We start from the raw sequence: 14,972 nt of genomic DNA, 5'->3' as shown, positions 1-14,972 counted from the left end.
ATTAGTCACCTGCTAAATAAAGAGCCCTTGTCCCTGAATAATCAACAGTGATAGCCAGGCAGTACTTGCCAAGGGCATTAGGTGAGATTCAGAGCTGTGCTGGCTTCAGGTGTGACCCAATGCATTTCTGGCTGTGTTGGCTATGGGGACAGACTCCTTCTGCTTGAAGACAGGGGAGGGAATAGTAGGAAGGACTTTGTCTTGTGGCTTGGGTGCCAACTCAGCCAATGTAGACAAGAGCATCAAGTAAATTCCAAAGGTACCTGACTCCAGGCCCTGGCTCCAGGAAGGCGTCTCTGCACCTGCCTGGTCCCGGGAAAGCTTACCACCCTGAAGGGAGACAAGCTCAGTTTGTTTGGGGGAAATTAAGAGAAGAAAACAAGAGTCTCTGCCTGGTAATACAGGGAATTCTCTTGGATCTTACCCAAGGCCACCAAGGCAATACTTTCATGAGTATGCAACAGCCACAGTGTTGCTGGATTTGGGGTATTCCCTAATGCAGTAAGGCTGCAGTGACAAAAGACATAGATCACAACACCTAGGTCCTTTTGAATACTTGGAAAGCCTTCCCAAGAAGGATGGACACAAATGAGCCCAAATTGCAATGATTACAATAAATACCTGATGCTTAAACATCCAGATACCAAAGAACATCCACAAGCATCAAGACCACCCAGGAAAACATGACCTCACCAAATGAACTAAATAAGGCACCAATGACCAATCCAAGATAACACAGAGAAGGAATTTAGAATACTATCAGATAAATTTAACAAAGAGATTGAAATAATTAAAGAATCAAATCTAAGAGTCATTGGCCTTAAAGAGGAGGTAGAGAGAGAGAGATCAGGTAGAAAGTTTACTCAAAGGGATAAGAACAAAGAAATTCCAAAACCTAAAGAAAGATACCAATATCCAAGTATAAGGAGGTTATAGAACACCAAGTAGATTTAACCCAAAGATGATTATCTCAAGACATATAATAATCAAACTTCGAAAGGTCAAAGATAAAGGATCCTAAAAGTAGCAAGAGAAAAGAAACAAACAACATGCAATGGAGTTCCAACACATCTTGTAGCAGACTTTTCAGTGAAAACCTTACAGACCAGGAAAGAGGGGCATGACATATTTAAAGTGCGGAAGAAAAAAATCTTTTACCCTAGAATAGAATATCTGGCAAAAATATTCTTCAAGCATGAAGGAGAATTAAAGACCTTCCCAAACAAACAAAAGCTGAGGGATTTCATCAACGCCAGACCTGTCCTGTAAAACTGCTAAAAGCAGTTCTTCAATCTGAGAGAAAAGGATGTTAAGGAGCAAGAAAAAATCATCTGAAGGTACTGAAAGCTCACTGGTAATAATAAGTACATAAACACAGAATATTATAACACTGTAACTGTAGTGAGTAAACTACACTTAAGCAGAAAGACTAAATGATGAACCAATCACAAATAATAACTCCAACAAGTTTTCAAGACATAGCCAGTACAATAATACACAAAAAGAAAAAGTTAAAAAATGGGGAGATGGGCCGGGCACGGTGGCTTAAGCCTGTAATCCCAGTACTTTGGGAGGCCGAGACGGGCAGATCACAAGATCAGGAGATTGAGACCATCCTGGCTAGCACGGTGAAACCCCATGTCTACTAAAAAATACAAAAAACTAGCCGGGTGAGGTGGCGGGCACCTATAGTCCCAGCTACTCGGGAGGCTGAGGCAGGAGAATGGCGTAAACCCGGGAGGCAGAGCTTGCAGTGAGCTGAGATCCGGCCACTGCACCCCAGCCTGGGCAACAGAGCGAGACTCCATCTCAAAAAAAAAAAAAAAAAAAAAGTGGGGAGATGAAGTTAAAGTGTAGAGTTTTTATTAGTTTTCTTTTTGTGTGTGTGTTTTCTTTGTTTATGCAATCAGTGTTAAGTTGTCATGGGTTTAAAATAATGGGTTATAAGACAGCATTTGCAAGCCTCACATTAACCTCAAATTGAAAAACATACCAGGCATACCTTAAAATAAAAAGCAAGAAATTAAGACTTGGCTTGGTGGCTCATGCCTGTAATCCCAGCACTTTGGGAGACCCAGGCGGGCAGATCAGCTGAGATCAGGAGATTGAGACCAGCCTGACCAACATGGATAAACTCCATTTCTACTAAAAATACAAAATTAGTCGGACGTGGTGGCGCATGCCTGTAATCCCAGCTACTCAGGAGGCTGAGGCAAGAGAATCACTTGAACCCCAGAAGCAGAGGTTGTGCTGAGCCAAGATCACACCACTGCACTCCAGCCTGGGCAACAAGAGCGAAACTCCATCTCCAATAAATACATAAATAAATACAGCAAGAAATTAAATCATACCACCAGAGAAAACCACCTTCACTAAAAGGAAGACAGGAAGGAAAGAAGGAAGAGAAGACCACAAAACAACCAGAAACTAAGTAACAAAATGGCAGGAGGAAGTCGTTACTTATCAATAATAACATTGAATGTAAATGGACTATGCTCACTAATCAAAAGTTATAGAGTGACTGAATGGATGAAAACATAAGACCTCATGATCTGTTGCCTACAATAAACACAGTTCACCTATAAAGATACACATATACTGAAAATAAAGGGATGGAAAATGATATTTCATGCTAATGAAAACCAAAAAAGAACACTAATAGCTATATTTTTATCAGACAAAATAGATTTCAGACAAAAACTTTAAGAAGGGACAAAGAATGTCATTATATAATGATAAAGATATCAAACCAGCAACAGGATATAATGATTGTAAATATATATGCACCCAACACTGGAGCCCCCAGATATATAAAGCAAATATTATTAGAACTAAAGAGAAATATAGACCTCAATACAATAACAGCAGACGCTTCAACACCCCACTTTCAGCATTGGACAGACCTCTCAGACAGAAACTCAATAAAGAAACATTGGACTTAATCTGCACTATAGATCAAATGGACCTAATAGATATTTACAGAACACTTCATCCAACAGCTACAGAATACACATTCTTCTCCTCAGAACATGGATCATTCTCAAGGATAGACCATATATCAGGTCACAAAACAAGTCTTAAAACATTAAAAAAAATGGAAATAATATCAAGCATCTTCTCTGGCCAAAATGGAGTAAAACCAGAAATCAACAACAAGACCAATTTTGGAAACTATACAAACACATAGAAATTAAACAATATGCTCCTGAATGACTAGTGGGTCAATGAAGAAATTGAAAATTTACATGAAAAAAATGATAATGGAAACACAGCATACCAAAACCTATGGGATACAGTGAAAGCTGGACTGAGATAAGTTTATTCTTGGTAGGTTGTACATTCCTAAACATGTACATTCCTAAACATGTACAAGATTGAACCATTAACAAATTCAAAACCTGCATAGAACGATAACAAGTGATGAGACTGAAGCCATAATACAAACTCTTGCAGCTCATTACCTGATGGCTTCACTGCTGAATTTTGCCAGACATCTAAAGAAGAACAAATACTAATCCTAATCAAAGTATTCCAGAAAACAGAGGAGGGAGGAACACTTCCAAACTCATTTTATAATACCAGTATTACACTGATACCAAAACCAGATAAAGACACATCAAAGGAAAAAAAGGAAAGAAAGAAAGCTATAGGCCAATATCCCTGATGAACATTGAGGCAAAAATCCCCAAGAAAATACTAGCAAACTGAATTCAAGAACGCATTAAAAGATCATTCACCATGATCACATGGAATTTATCCAAGAGAGGCAAGGATGGTTCAACATGTGCAAATTAGTCAATATGATGCATCATACCAACAGAATGAAGGACAAAAACCATATGATCATTTCAATTAATGCTGAAAAAAGCATTTGATAAAATTCAACATCCCTTTATTATAAAAACACTCAAAAAATCGGGTATAGAAGGAACATACCTTAACACAATAAAGACTGTATATGACAGACCCACAGCTAGTATCATACTGAATGGGGAAAACTAAAAGCCTTTCCTCTAAGATCTGGAACACAACAAGGATGACCACTGTCACCAATGTTATTCAACATAGTGAAAGTCCTAACTAGAGTAATCAGACAAGAGAAATAGGCTAGGTGCAGTGGCTCATGCCTGTAATCCCAGCACTTTGGGAGGTCAAGGTGGGAGCATTGCTTGAGCTCAACAGTTTGAGACCACTGTGCAGTGTGGGCAACATAGTGGGATCCTGTCTCAAAAAATTAAAAAAAAAAAAAAAGAGAGAAAGGAGAGGGAGAAGGAGAAAGAGAGAAAAGGCATCTAAATTGGAGAGAAGAAGTTAAATCAGCCTTGTTTGCACATTATATGATCTTATATCTTGAAAAGCTAAACACTCCACCAATAAACTGTTAGAACTGATAAACAAATTCAGTAAAGTTGCAGAATACAAAATCAACATACAAAAATCAGTAGCATTTCTATATGCCCACAGTGAACACTCCGAAAAGGAAGGTAATCCCATTTACAATACCTACAAACAAAAAATTAAATACCTACAAATTAACTGATGAAATAAAAGATATCTACAATAAAACCTACAAAACATTGATGGAAGAAATTGACAAGGACGCACACAAAAATGGAAAGATATTCCATGTTTATGTGTTGGAAGAATTAATAGTGTTAAAATGTCTATACTACACAAAGCAATCTACAGATTCAATGCCATCCTTATCAAAATACCAATGACATTTCTCACAGAAATAGAAAAAGTAATCTTAAAATTTACATGGAACCACAAAAGACCCAGAACAGCCGAAGCTATCCTGGGCAAAAGGAATAAAACTGGAAGAATCACACTGCCTGACTTCAAATTATACTACAGAGCTATTGTAAGCAATACAACGTGCTACTGGCATAAAAACAGACACATAGACCAATGGAACAGAACAGATAATCTAGAAACAAATCCACACACCTAGAGTAAATTCATTTTTGACAAAGGTGCTGAGAACATACACTGGGGAAAGGACAGTCTCTTCAATAAATGGTTCTGGGAAAACTGGATATCTATATGCAGAAGAATGAAACTAGACCCCTATCTCTTGACATTTGCAAAAATCAAAACAAATTGGATTAAAGATTTAAATATAAGACCTCTAACTATGAAACTGCTGCAAGAAAACATCAGGGAAAGTCTCCAGTACATTGGTCTGGGCAAAGATTTCTTGAGTAATACCCACAAATGTAGGCAACAAAAGCAAAACATGGACAAATGGGATTACAAGTTTAAATGCTTCTGTACAGCAAAGGAAACAAACAACAAGGTAAAGAAGCAACCCACAGAATGAGAGAAAATATTTGTAAAGTATCCATCTGACAGGGGATTAAGAACCAGATATATAAAGAATTCAAACAAGTCTACAGAACAAAATCTAATAATCCTACTTAAAAATGGGTAAAAATCAAAATAGACATTTCCCAAAAGAAAACATACAAATGGACAACAGGTATATGAAAAGGTGTGCGACATCACTGATCATCAGAGAAATGCGAATCAAAACTACAGTGAGATATCATCTCACTCTGGTTAAAATGGCTTTTATCCAAAGACAGACAATAACAAATGCTGATGAGGATGTGGAGAAAATTGAAGCATCATATACTGTTGATAGGAATGTACATTAGTATAATCACTATGGAGAACAGATTGGAGGTTCCTCAAAAAACAAGAAATGTACCATATGATCCAGCAATCCCACTGCTAGGTATATACCCCAACAAAAGGAAATCAGTATATCAAAGAGATATCTCCACTCCCATATTTATTGCAGTGTTATTCACAATAGCCAAGATTTGGAAACAATCCAAGTGTCCATCCATAGATGAATGGATAAAGAAAATGTGGTAAATATACACAATGGAGTACTATTCAGCCATAAAAAGAATGAGATCCTGTCATTTGCAACAACATGGATGGAGGACATTACGTTAAGTGAAGTAAATCAGGTACAGAAAGACAAACTTGACATATTCTCACTTATTTGTGGGAAATAAAAATGAAAACAATTGAACTCATGGACAAAGAGAATAAAAGGATGGTTATCAGTGGCTAAGAGGGATAGTGTTGAAGAGAGTGGGTAATGGGAACAAAAATACAGTTAAGCAGAATGAATAGGACCTAGTATTTGATATCAAAACAGGGTGACTAAGTCAACAATAATTTATTGCAAATTTAAAAATAACCAAAATAATATAATTGGGTTGTTTTAACAAAAAGAAAGGATAAATGTTTGAGGTGATAGGTACCCCCCTTACTCTGATGTGATTATTATACATTGCATGCCTACATCAAAACATCTCATGTGCCTTATAAATATATATACCTACTATGTACCTAAAGGTAAACACTATAGGCTCATTAGATATATCTTACTTTAGATAGAAATCTCTAAAATTTTAGATCATACAATGCAAAACTGTGTCTGGGGTCAAAATATCCTAACAGTATATTTCCATTTCTAGTAAATATGACTTTACTAGAGTATATGATAAGAGAAGCATGTGATATCTTCAGAACAAATGAGGTTGGGAAGTCACCCTCTCCAAACTCAATTTTCCTTCTATTTTTGTGCCAACCACATTTATTTATGCCTAATATTCTATTAAAGAAGTAGGATACCTCAACATTTTTAAAGAAATAGGCAAAATTTATCATGAAGTTTAGTTATATTTGGTGAAAATACTTGGCTGTTATGATTGATTAAGTTTTAAATTGACTCCTTTTATTTGCAAAAGAAAATGGGTATACACAATGTATGAGACAGGACATTTAAAATAAATGCCAAAAAGAAAAGCTGGAAACCATTAAGAAGAAAAAATATAAAATCAGTGACTATGCTAATAGCCAATATTTGAGTCTACGCTATAGGCAACATATATTGCTAAGGGTTTTGCATGTATTCACTCATTCCATCCTTACCACAGCACTATTAAGTGGATACTTTCATTTCCCATATTTTTCTGATGAGTGACTGAAGAGAGGTTAGTAATTTCCTGAGATCACACAGCTAATAAGCGGTAGAACTGGGATTTTACTTCAGACAGCCTTGCTTAGAATTGAATGCTAATCTTGGGTGCTATTCTGCTTTCCTAACTCGGGGACACTATTCTGAGCTTCAAAGCAGGCAAGGCAAGAATATTCAATACTGTTTCCGAGTGCTAAATTCTTGAGAAAGTCCCTGGGTGAATTGTAATATACTCATGTAACATTATGTAATATGACAAAAACAAGATCCAAAAGTGTTGTTCATAATATTTCTCTCATCCACCCTCAACAAAGGGAGCTCAAATAGTAACTCAGTGAACACAGCTAATGTGATTTGAAATCCAGATTTCCTAAAATGAATAGCATTGATGATTGGGTGTAATTTCTGTCATTGATCCCTGTTTTAGTTACTTCATAGCATGTGCAGCAGTCTGTGATGATCTTGTTTATATGTTTATTTGACTTTGCATTGCTGGCCTCCCCTGCTAGAGTGACAGTACGGACCAGTCTGTTTGTTCATCTGCATGTCTTTAGAACTTAGCATAGAGTCTGGAATGGTAGGTACTCAAAAATTTTTTTTTTAGTAAATAATCCCCCAAAGGCAAAGAATTCCATCTAAGAACATGGCCTCAAGATCTTCAAAATATAAATTATGACTAAGAAGAGTCATTGTTGCTTAAGGACTAGCAGAGCATTCAGGACTAGAGTTGAAGAGCAGGGTATTGACTCTTTTAGTTGTTTTTTTCTTCTTTATAAGCCCTGATGTCAGGGCCTGTCCCTGGAGCTGTTCTGCAGGATCCACCCAAACCCCGTCCAAAGAGGCAGTTGAGCCTTCCCACAGCTGACAAAGTGAGTGGACAGAAAGGAAGATCTTCCCCACACCTCCAGCACTGTTTAGTTCAAAATTCTCTCCTACTGTCTCCAATCATCTCCAACCTGAACTGAAAGACAAAACACTTCATGTTGCATTTCTGCAGCAAGAGTTGCATCTGGCTTCCCGCTACCAGATTCGTTTTTTCTCAGCACTTCTGCAAACACAGGACTTATGTGGACAAACCAAGCCCTGCATCGCAACCCATGCTATTTCAGGGCACACCAAGGCAAGTGGGCTGTGGCCTCCCTTTTCAGCCTCCTCCACCTTTGCTTTTCAGTGTCTCCACCCTATGAGCAGCATATGAGGGGGAAAAAGGTGGCACTCGACCTAGACCCATTTTCAACTCGAGGAAGAGATTAACAAAAGTATATTATTTGTTCCAATTTTTTTTTTTTTTTTTTTTTTTTTGAGATGGAGTCTCGCTCTGTGGCCCAGGCTGTAGTGCAGTGGCCGGATCTCCACGCACTGCAAGCTCCGCCTCCCGGGTTCACACCATTCTCCTGCCTCAGCCTCCCGAGTAGCTGGAACTACAGGCGCCCGCCACCTCGCCCGGCTAGTTTTTTTGTATTTTTTAGTAGAGACGGGGTTTCACTGTGTTAGCCAGGATGGTCTCATATCATAATTTTTAAAAACTTGATAGCTGTTCTAAGTTTGGTTTCACAAGCTGCAGGGCCAGTCCTAACCTTCTCATTTATGTCATGTAACACTGCATCCTTTTATTTCCCCTAAGCTCGCTGTGCCACACCACTGCACTTTTGCCCTTGCTCTTTCCTTGGCCTGGGACACCCTGACCCCAGCCCTTCTCTGCCTTCCAAGTTTCAGCTCAGATGTCATCACCCACAGACACTTTGAAATTTCCAGATGCTGCTATGTACCCCTTTCATGTCTCCCTTTGTTTTAGCACTTACTATATTGTATTTAACAGTCTCTTTATCATCTGCCTCCTCCACTAGACTGCGAGCAATTCCTTGAAAGCAGGAACTATGTCTTTTCATTTCTTGCTCACAGTTCCTGGCATAAAGTCTAGCATGTAGAGAGAACTCAATAAATATTGATTGGAATGAGTCGTATTGCCTAAAAGCCATCATGCTCTCACTGTCTGATCTACTTTTTTCTGCATTCAAAACTCCTGGAAGCAACAGAAACATGTTAAGTGACTTGGAATATTAGAACTTCTAAAAATGTAATCTTTTGTTATTTCTCTTCCTTTTCAGGAACGTCTTTCAGGATCTATAAAAGAAAGGGAGGAATCATGTCCATGATTGCAGCTTTCTATGGCGGCAAGTCCATTCTCATCACGGGGGCCACAGGCTTCCTGGGCAAAGTGCTGATGGAGAAGCTGTTTCGCACCAGCCCGGACCTGAAAGTCATTTACATCCTTGTGAGGCCCAAGGCTGGCCAGACACTGCAGCAGAGGGTTTTCCAGATCCTAAACAGTAAGGTATGCCTTATAGGAAAGCGTGTGTCATGGGCAATGCCTTAGGGCAAGATGATTCACTACAATGTTCTCTCATAGCCCCGTATTGCAAGTGGGGACCAGGCTACCTGCACAGGTAGAGGAAGGCAGACAAAACAAGACAGCAACCAGCTGCTGGTGGAAATCGGTGTTTTCCCAAAAGAGGGAAAAGAGGGCTTAGTTTCACTCCAGGGCAGGTGAGATCGCCTATGTTCTGGAAACTACTAAGTATCAAAATACTCAGACTCCCTGAGTGGATGCTTCAGGCTTAATATCTGCTGCAAGTTCATCTGAACTCTTCACTAATTTTCTTTTAAATTTAAGATTGTTTTTCTTCCCCCAATTTTTTGGATATTCTTCTATGTTCTATTCTATTGCTTAGGGAGCAGATGTGACTACTAAATACCCATGCAGTAATACTTTCCGTTGTCTAAACTTTACAAGGTTTAGCTGTTATAAATTTTATTTATGGAAACTTTTGATATTTCTATTATCCCATAAGTTCTTCTAAGGTAAAAATATTGGAAATAAAATATTATATCTGTGAATGAGCATTTGGATATCAAACCCTCTCTCCTCTCAAAAAAAAAGACATTATGCATATTCTCTCGTTTTAATTTATAAATTTCAAGGCAGTGTAACCTTGGGTCTCAAATATATCTCGGTTCAAATTCTTGCTTATGAATTTGTTGTCATATTACCTCTTAACCTTCAGAGTTTAGATTTTCGAACTTTCTGATGTTTTAAATAGAAACAACAACTACCTTCATAGGGACTAAATGAGAAAATGTACATATGTTGTTCATAAGGCACTTTGGAATATAGGGGGTGACATAAGACTGGCAAAAAGAAAATTCGAAGTTTCTTTTTTTACAATCTCCTTTCCAGTGTGTAGGAATGCTAACATCTATGATGCACATGTATCTGATGGCACAGCACATTGTAGACTGCCCAGAAACAGATGATCAAATTTATCTGCTTGCAACAGAATACGATTTTGGTACAAACCATCATCAAGCAAATTGGAAAAGCCTCACATCATGACTTCACTCAGCAGTGGGACAAAATAATCCTAACAGCTAACTTTTACTGGATACTTAGTACATGGCACCTACTATCCTAAGGTCTTTTCACACCTTACTTCATGTATCTTTGTGATAACCCTGTGAAGTAAGAACCATTACTATTCTCATTTTATAGATGGGGAAACTGAGGCCTGAAGCGTTAACTTACCAAAGGTCTTCTACCTAGTAGAGGAAAAATCAGATTTCCAACCCTACAGCCTGACTCTAAGGCCAGCACACTTGCTTCTGCCCCACACTGCCTTTGGGATAATTAATGGTTCTTAAAAGGCTGATATGACATAGAACCAAAACCTAGAATAAATTCCCAGATCCCTCTTCAGACAGCTTTTCTCAGTTATCTACCCCTAATGGACTTTGTTTTCTTGGGGTTGATCTTCTCATGGAGTATCTTAATGGTGTTCTCTGTGTTTCCCGAATTTGCGTGTTGGCCTATCTTGCTAGGTTGGGGAGGTTCTCCTGGATAATATCCTAAAGTGTGTTTTCCAGCTTGCTTCCATTCTCCCCGTCTCCTTCTGGTACTCCAATCAATTGTAGGTTCGGGCTTCTTATGAAGTCCCATATTTCTTGGAGGCTGTGTTCATTCCTTTTCATTCTTTTTTCTCTATTCTTGTCAGCATGTCTTATTTCAGTAAGGTGGTCTTCAGACTCTGATATCCTTTCTTCCACTCGGTTGATTCAGCGGCTGATAGCTGTGTATGCCTCACGACATTGTCGTGTTGTGTTTTTCAGCACCATCTGGTCCTTTATGTTCCTCTCTAAACTGGTTATTCTAGTTAGCAATTTTCTCTAACCTTTTATCAAGATTCTTAGCTTCTTTGCATTGAGTTAGAACATGCTCCTTTAGCTCATCATAGTTTTTTATTACTCATCTTCTGAAGCCTATTTCTGTCAATTTGTCCATCTGATCCTCCGTCCAGTTTTGTACCCTTGATGGAGAGATGTTGCGATCATGTGGAGGAGAAGAGGCACTCTGGCCTTTTGGGTTTTCAGCATTTTTTCCATTGATTCTTTCTCATCTTTGTAAGTTTGTCTAGTTTCAGTCTTTGTGGCTGCTGACCCTTGGATGGGGTTTCTGTGGGGGCCTTTTTGTTGTTGTTGTTGACACTATTGACACTTTCTGCTTGTTTTTCTTTCAATAGTCAGGTACCTCTTCTGTAGGGGGTTTGCTTCAGGCCTTATTCATCTGATTTGCTGCTGTGCCTGGAGATGTCACTCAAAGAGGCTGGAGAGCAGCAAAGATGGGTGCCTGCTCCTTCTCCTGGGACCTCTGACCTCAAGGGGCACCAGCCTGATGCCAGTAGGATTGTTCCTGTAGAGGGTGTCTGACAACCCCTGTTGGAAGGTCTCACCCTGTTGTGGCAACGGGAGCAGGACCCTTTAATGAACCACTTTGTCCCTTGGTGGAGAGGGTGTGTTTCACTGCGGGGAAACCCACTTGTCTGGGTTGCCCTGATTCCTCAGAACTACCAGGAGGAGAGACTAAGTCTGCTGGTCCACAGAGACTGCAGCCACCCCTCCCCCTAGGGGCTCAGGCCCAGGGAGATCAGAATTCTGTTCCTAAGCCTCTGGCTAGAGTTATTGGAGATCCTGCAGGGAAGCCCTTCCCCCACCACTGAGGAAGGATGGGTGGGGATTAGGCCTGAAGAGGCACTCTGGCCACAGACTGCCACAGTGTGTGTGTGGCTGCCACTGTGTGTAGGGCTGTGGGGACAAGTCTTGGGACCAAGCCATCCAGCCTCCCTGGCACCAGCAGGGGAAAAGCACAGCCTGGAGCTATAGAAACGGGTGCCGCCCTTCCCCCGCCCAGGGAGCTTAGCCTGTTAGGCAGTTGCCAGTCCCAGTGCTGGCTGCTGACCCTCCCCCAAGGAGCTCAAGTGGCTTAGACAGCAGGAGGTGGCGGCCAGTGCTGGTAGCCCTTCTGCCCCCAGGAGTTCAGTAGGCTTCAGCAGATTTTAGCTGAGAGGCTGCAAGAATCTACGCTTTCTCGAGTTGGGACGGTAGGCCCTGGTGGCGTGGGTTCCCCAGTGGGCTCTTCCGACCCGTAGGTTGCACCGTTCCATGGAAAAAGCAGTTTCCCTGGCTGGGCAGCACGCTCACTCACCACCTCCCTTGCCTAAGGGGAGGGCATCCCCCTTCCTCGTGTGGCTCTCAGGTGGGCCACCGCACCATACTGCTCTTCCTTCTCTCTGTGAGTCATGCTAGCCTTCTAGTCAATTTTGATGAGAGAACCTGGATACCTCGGTTCCTGGCGAAGGATTCACATGCTTATTATGTTTGTTTTTCGATGGGAGCCTCCAATCACCGCTGCTTCTAGTAGGCCATCTTGGCCCCACCTCTGGACTTCGTTTTTATCACATAGCAGACGTTTCATGTTAGCCTGGTACCTTTGTTGCCAACTATGGGCTTCTAGATAAATATTGTGGCAGAGAGTCTTGTGGTCAACCCAATCTTTACCTACCGCTTCTTTCAATGCAGTGTTTTTTATAACACAGCAGCATTGATTTTGTTCTGGAAATCGTGATTATACTCTAGGTAACTTATCTGTAAAACTGCCTTGCAAATCTCAGCACCTGTTTTCACTATTGGGCTATTTATTGTCAGCTGTTGACTTTTATGAACAGTGGTTCTCAAAGTGTGGTCCCAATAGCAGCAGCATTCAATATCACCTGAGAACTATCTGTTGTGATCAGATGGTACTTAACGGCCTGGGCTTCAGAGGCAGACAGACTTGGTTGTGAATCTCCATACGACCAATTATGAGTTGTGTGATAGTGGACTAGATACATACTTTGCTGAGCCTTGGTTTCTTTATGTTTAAAATGCTGTAATAATACCTTGCTTACCCAGAGAGTCTCTGCGTCTTTTTTTCTCTCTTGCCCTCAAGGCTTTCTGGATTTAAGGTATGGCTTTCACCACTATTTCCTAGGGCCTCACTTTTTACTAAGTTTACTAAGTTTACTAAGTAGGGCTGTACACTAAGTTATGCCCAAAAAAAAAAAAAAGTGTTTTTTTCCCCCATAAATTTTTCCCTCAAAGAGTTGTGGGAGGAAGGGAATCTGATGTGTATAATATAGTTGAAAAATGCATCTGTGGTAGATCACAAACCATGTTGACATGGCCATTCTGTGGGTAACAAGAACAGATTCTATCACTTGATTCTTAAAACACAAGCCATTAGCTATGCAAGTGTCTACTTTATTATCACTATATGGAATCTGATAACTGTAAAGAGATGTTCCATGGAAAAAATTATCTGCTTGATTTTATTGCTGTGTATCCCAAAACTGAAAAGTTTTTGCTACACAAATTGTATATGTTTCAGAATATAAGAATGCTATTGCTGATTGGCTGTGGATAAAGCTCTGTGCAAATAAGGACTTACGCAAGAAGTAGTTACTGGCCATCTATGAGATTCAAGATATTATCGCTTGTATTCCTTGAAATTGGAAATTCAAAATAAAGACAAGACAGATACAATTATATTCTTTAAGTTATGGGGATGAGCTATTTTTGAAAGGTGAAAGAAACCTCTAGATTATATATATATGTATGTGTATATATATACACACACACATACATATATGTGTATGCATATATATGTGTATATATGTATGTGTGTATATACATATAGACACACACACATAGACACACGTGTATGTGTGTATATATGTATATGTGTGTATATGTGTGTGTTTGTGTATATATATGTGTGTGTGTATATATATATTACTTTCAATTAAAAAAATTGTTAGAGTCAAAATAGTACTATCTCTAGATGTTTTTATTTAGCTTGGTATCTAAAATCATTTAGGTGACCCATTTCCGTGTTTGGAAAATTCTTTAAATTTGTTGTCTACATCTGTGCTATTCAGTATAGTAGCCACTAGCCATATATGGCTAAATTTGAATCCATTATAATTAAATGAAATTTAAAATTCAGTTCTTCAGTCATACTAGCTACACTTCAAGTGCTCAATAGCCACATGTGGTTAGCGGCTTATTTTTACTGGACAGGGCAAGTATAGAACATTTCCATTATCACAGAAAGTTTTACCAGACAGCATTGATGTAGATGGTTAAGTATCTCGTAGAGAAAGACTATTGTGATTCAGATTTCCATGTTGCCCATCATTTTTATTAATCCTAAAGACACTTATTGGAGTGCCTATTATGTGTTAAGTGCATGAGAATGGCAAAGAATATAAAGACAAAAATGATGTAGCCACATGAAGTGCTGGAGACAGACATTTGGAACATGATTGCAACCCAACATGAGTTCTCAAGGGAGAGAAGAGCAAAGGGTAATGAAAGCAGAAAGAATCATGCTTGCAAATGCATGAATGGTGTGGTGTGTTTGGGAAACTCTGGGTAATTTATTAGACCCTAAACAAGTAAAAAAAAAGGACTAGAAAGGTATGCTGAGGCCAGATTTTGAAAGACTTCATATAATTGCATCAGTCAAGTTACATTCCATTGAAAGAAAACCCAATTGAAACTGGTTTAAAACACAAAGGTGATGTATTGATTATACAATGGA

General features: G+C 39.4%; 1 protein-coding gene across 4 annotated transcripts in view; it reads left to right on the top strand.

Annotated features, from left to right (window-relative positions):
- The window catches only part of LOC105492188 (fatty acyl-CoA reductase 2), a 205,778-nt gene that overhangs the window by 135,656 nt on the left and 55,150 nt on the right, over window positions 1–14,972 (top strand). For all 4 annotated transcript variants that reach the window (XM_071071965.1, XM_071071964.1, XM_071071963.1 and 1 more), the window contains exon 2: window positions 9,109–9,335. In XM_071071965.1, the coding sequence (XP_070928066.1) occupies window positions 9,147–9,335 (189 nt within the window). In that variant the 5' untranslated portion in view covers window positions 9,109–9,146. The remainder of the gene's footprint in view (window positions 1–9,108; window positions 9,336–14,972) is intronic.

This window comes from Macaca nemestrina, chromosome 10 (assembly GCF_043159975.1).
Source record: "Macaca nemestrina isolate mMacNem1 chromosome 10, mMacNem.hap1, whole genome shotgun sequence".
Classification (NCBI taxonomy): domain Eukaryota; kingdom Metazoa; phylum Chordata; class Mammalia; order Primates; family Cercopithecidae; genus Macaca; species Macaca nemestrina.
This window is presented reverse-complemented; position numbering and strand designations above follow the sequence as displayed.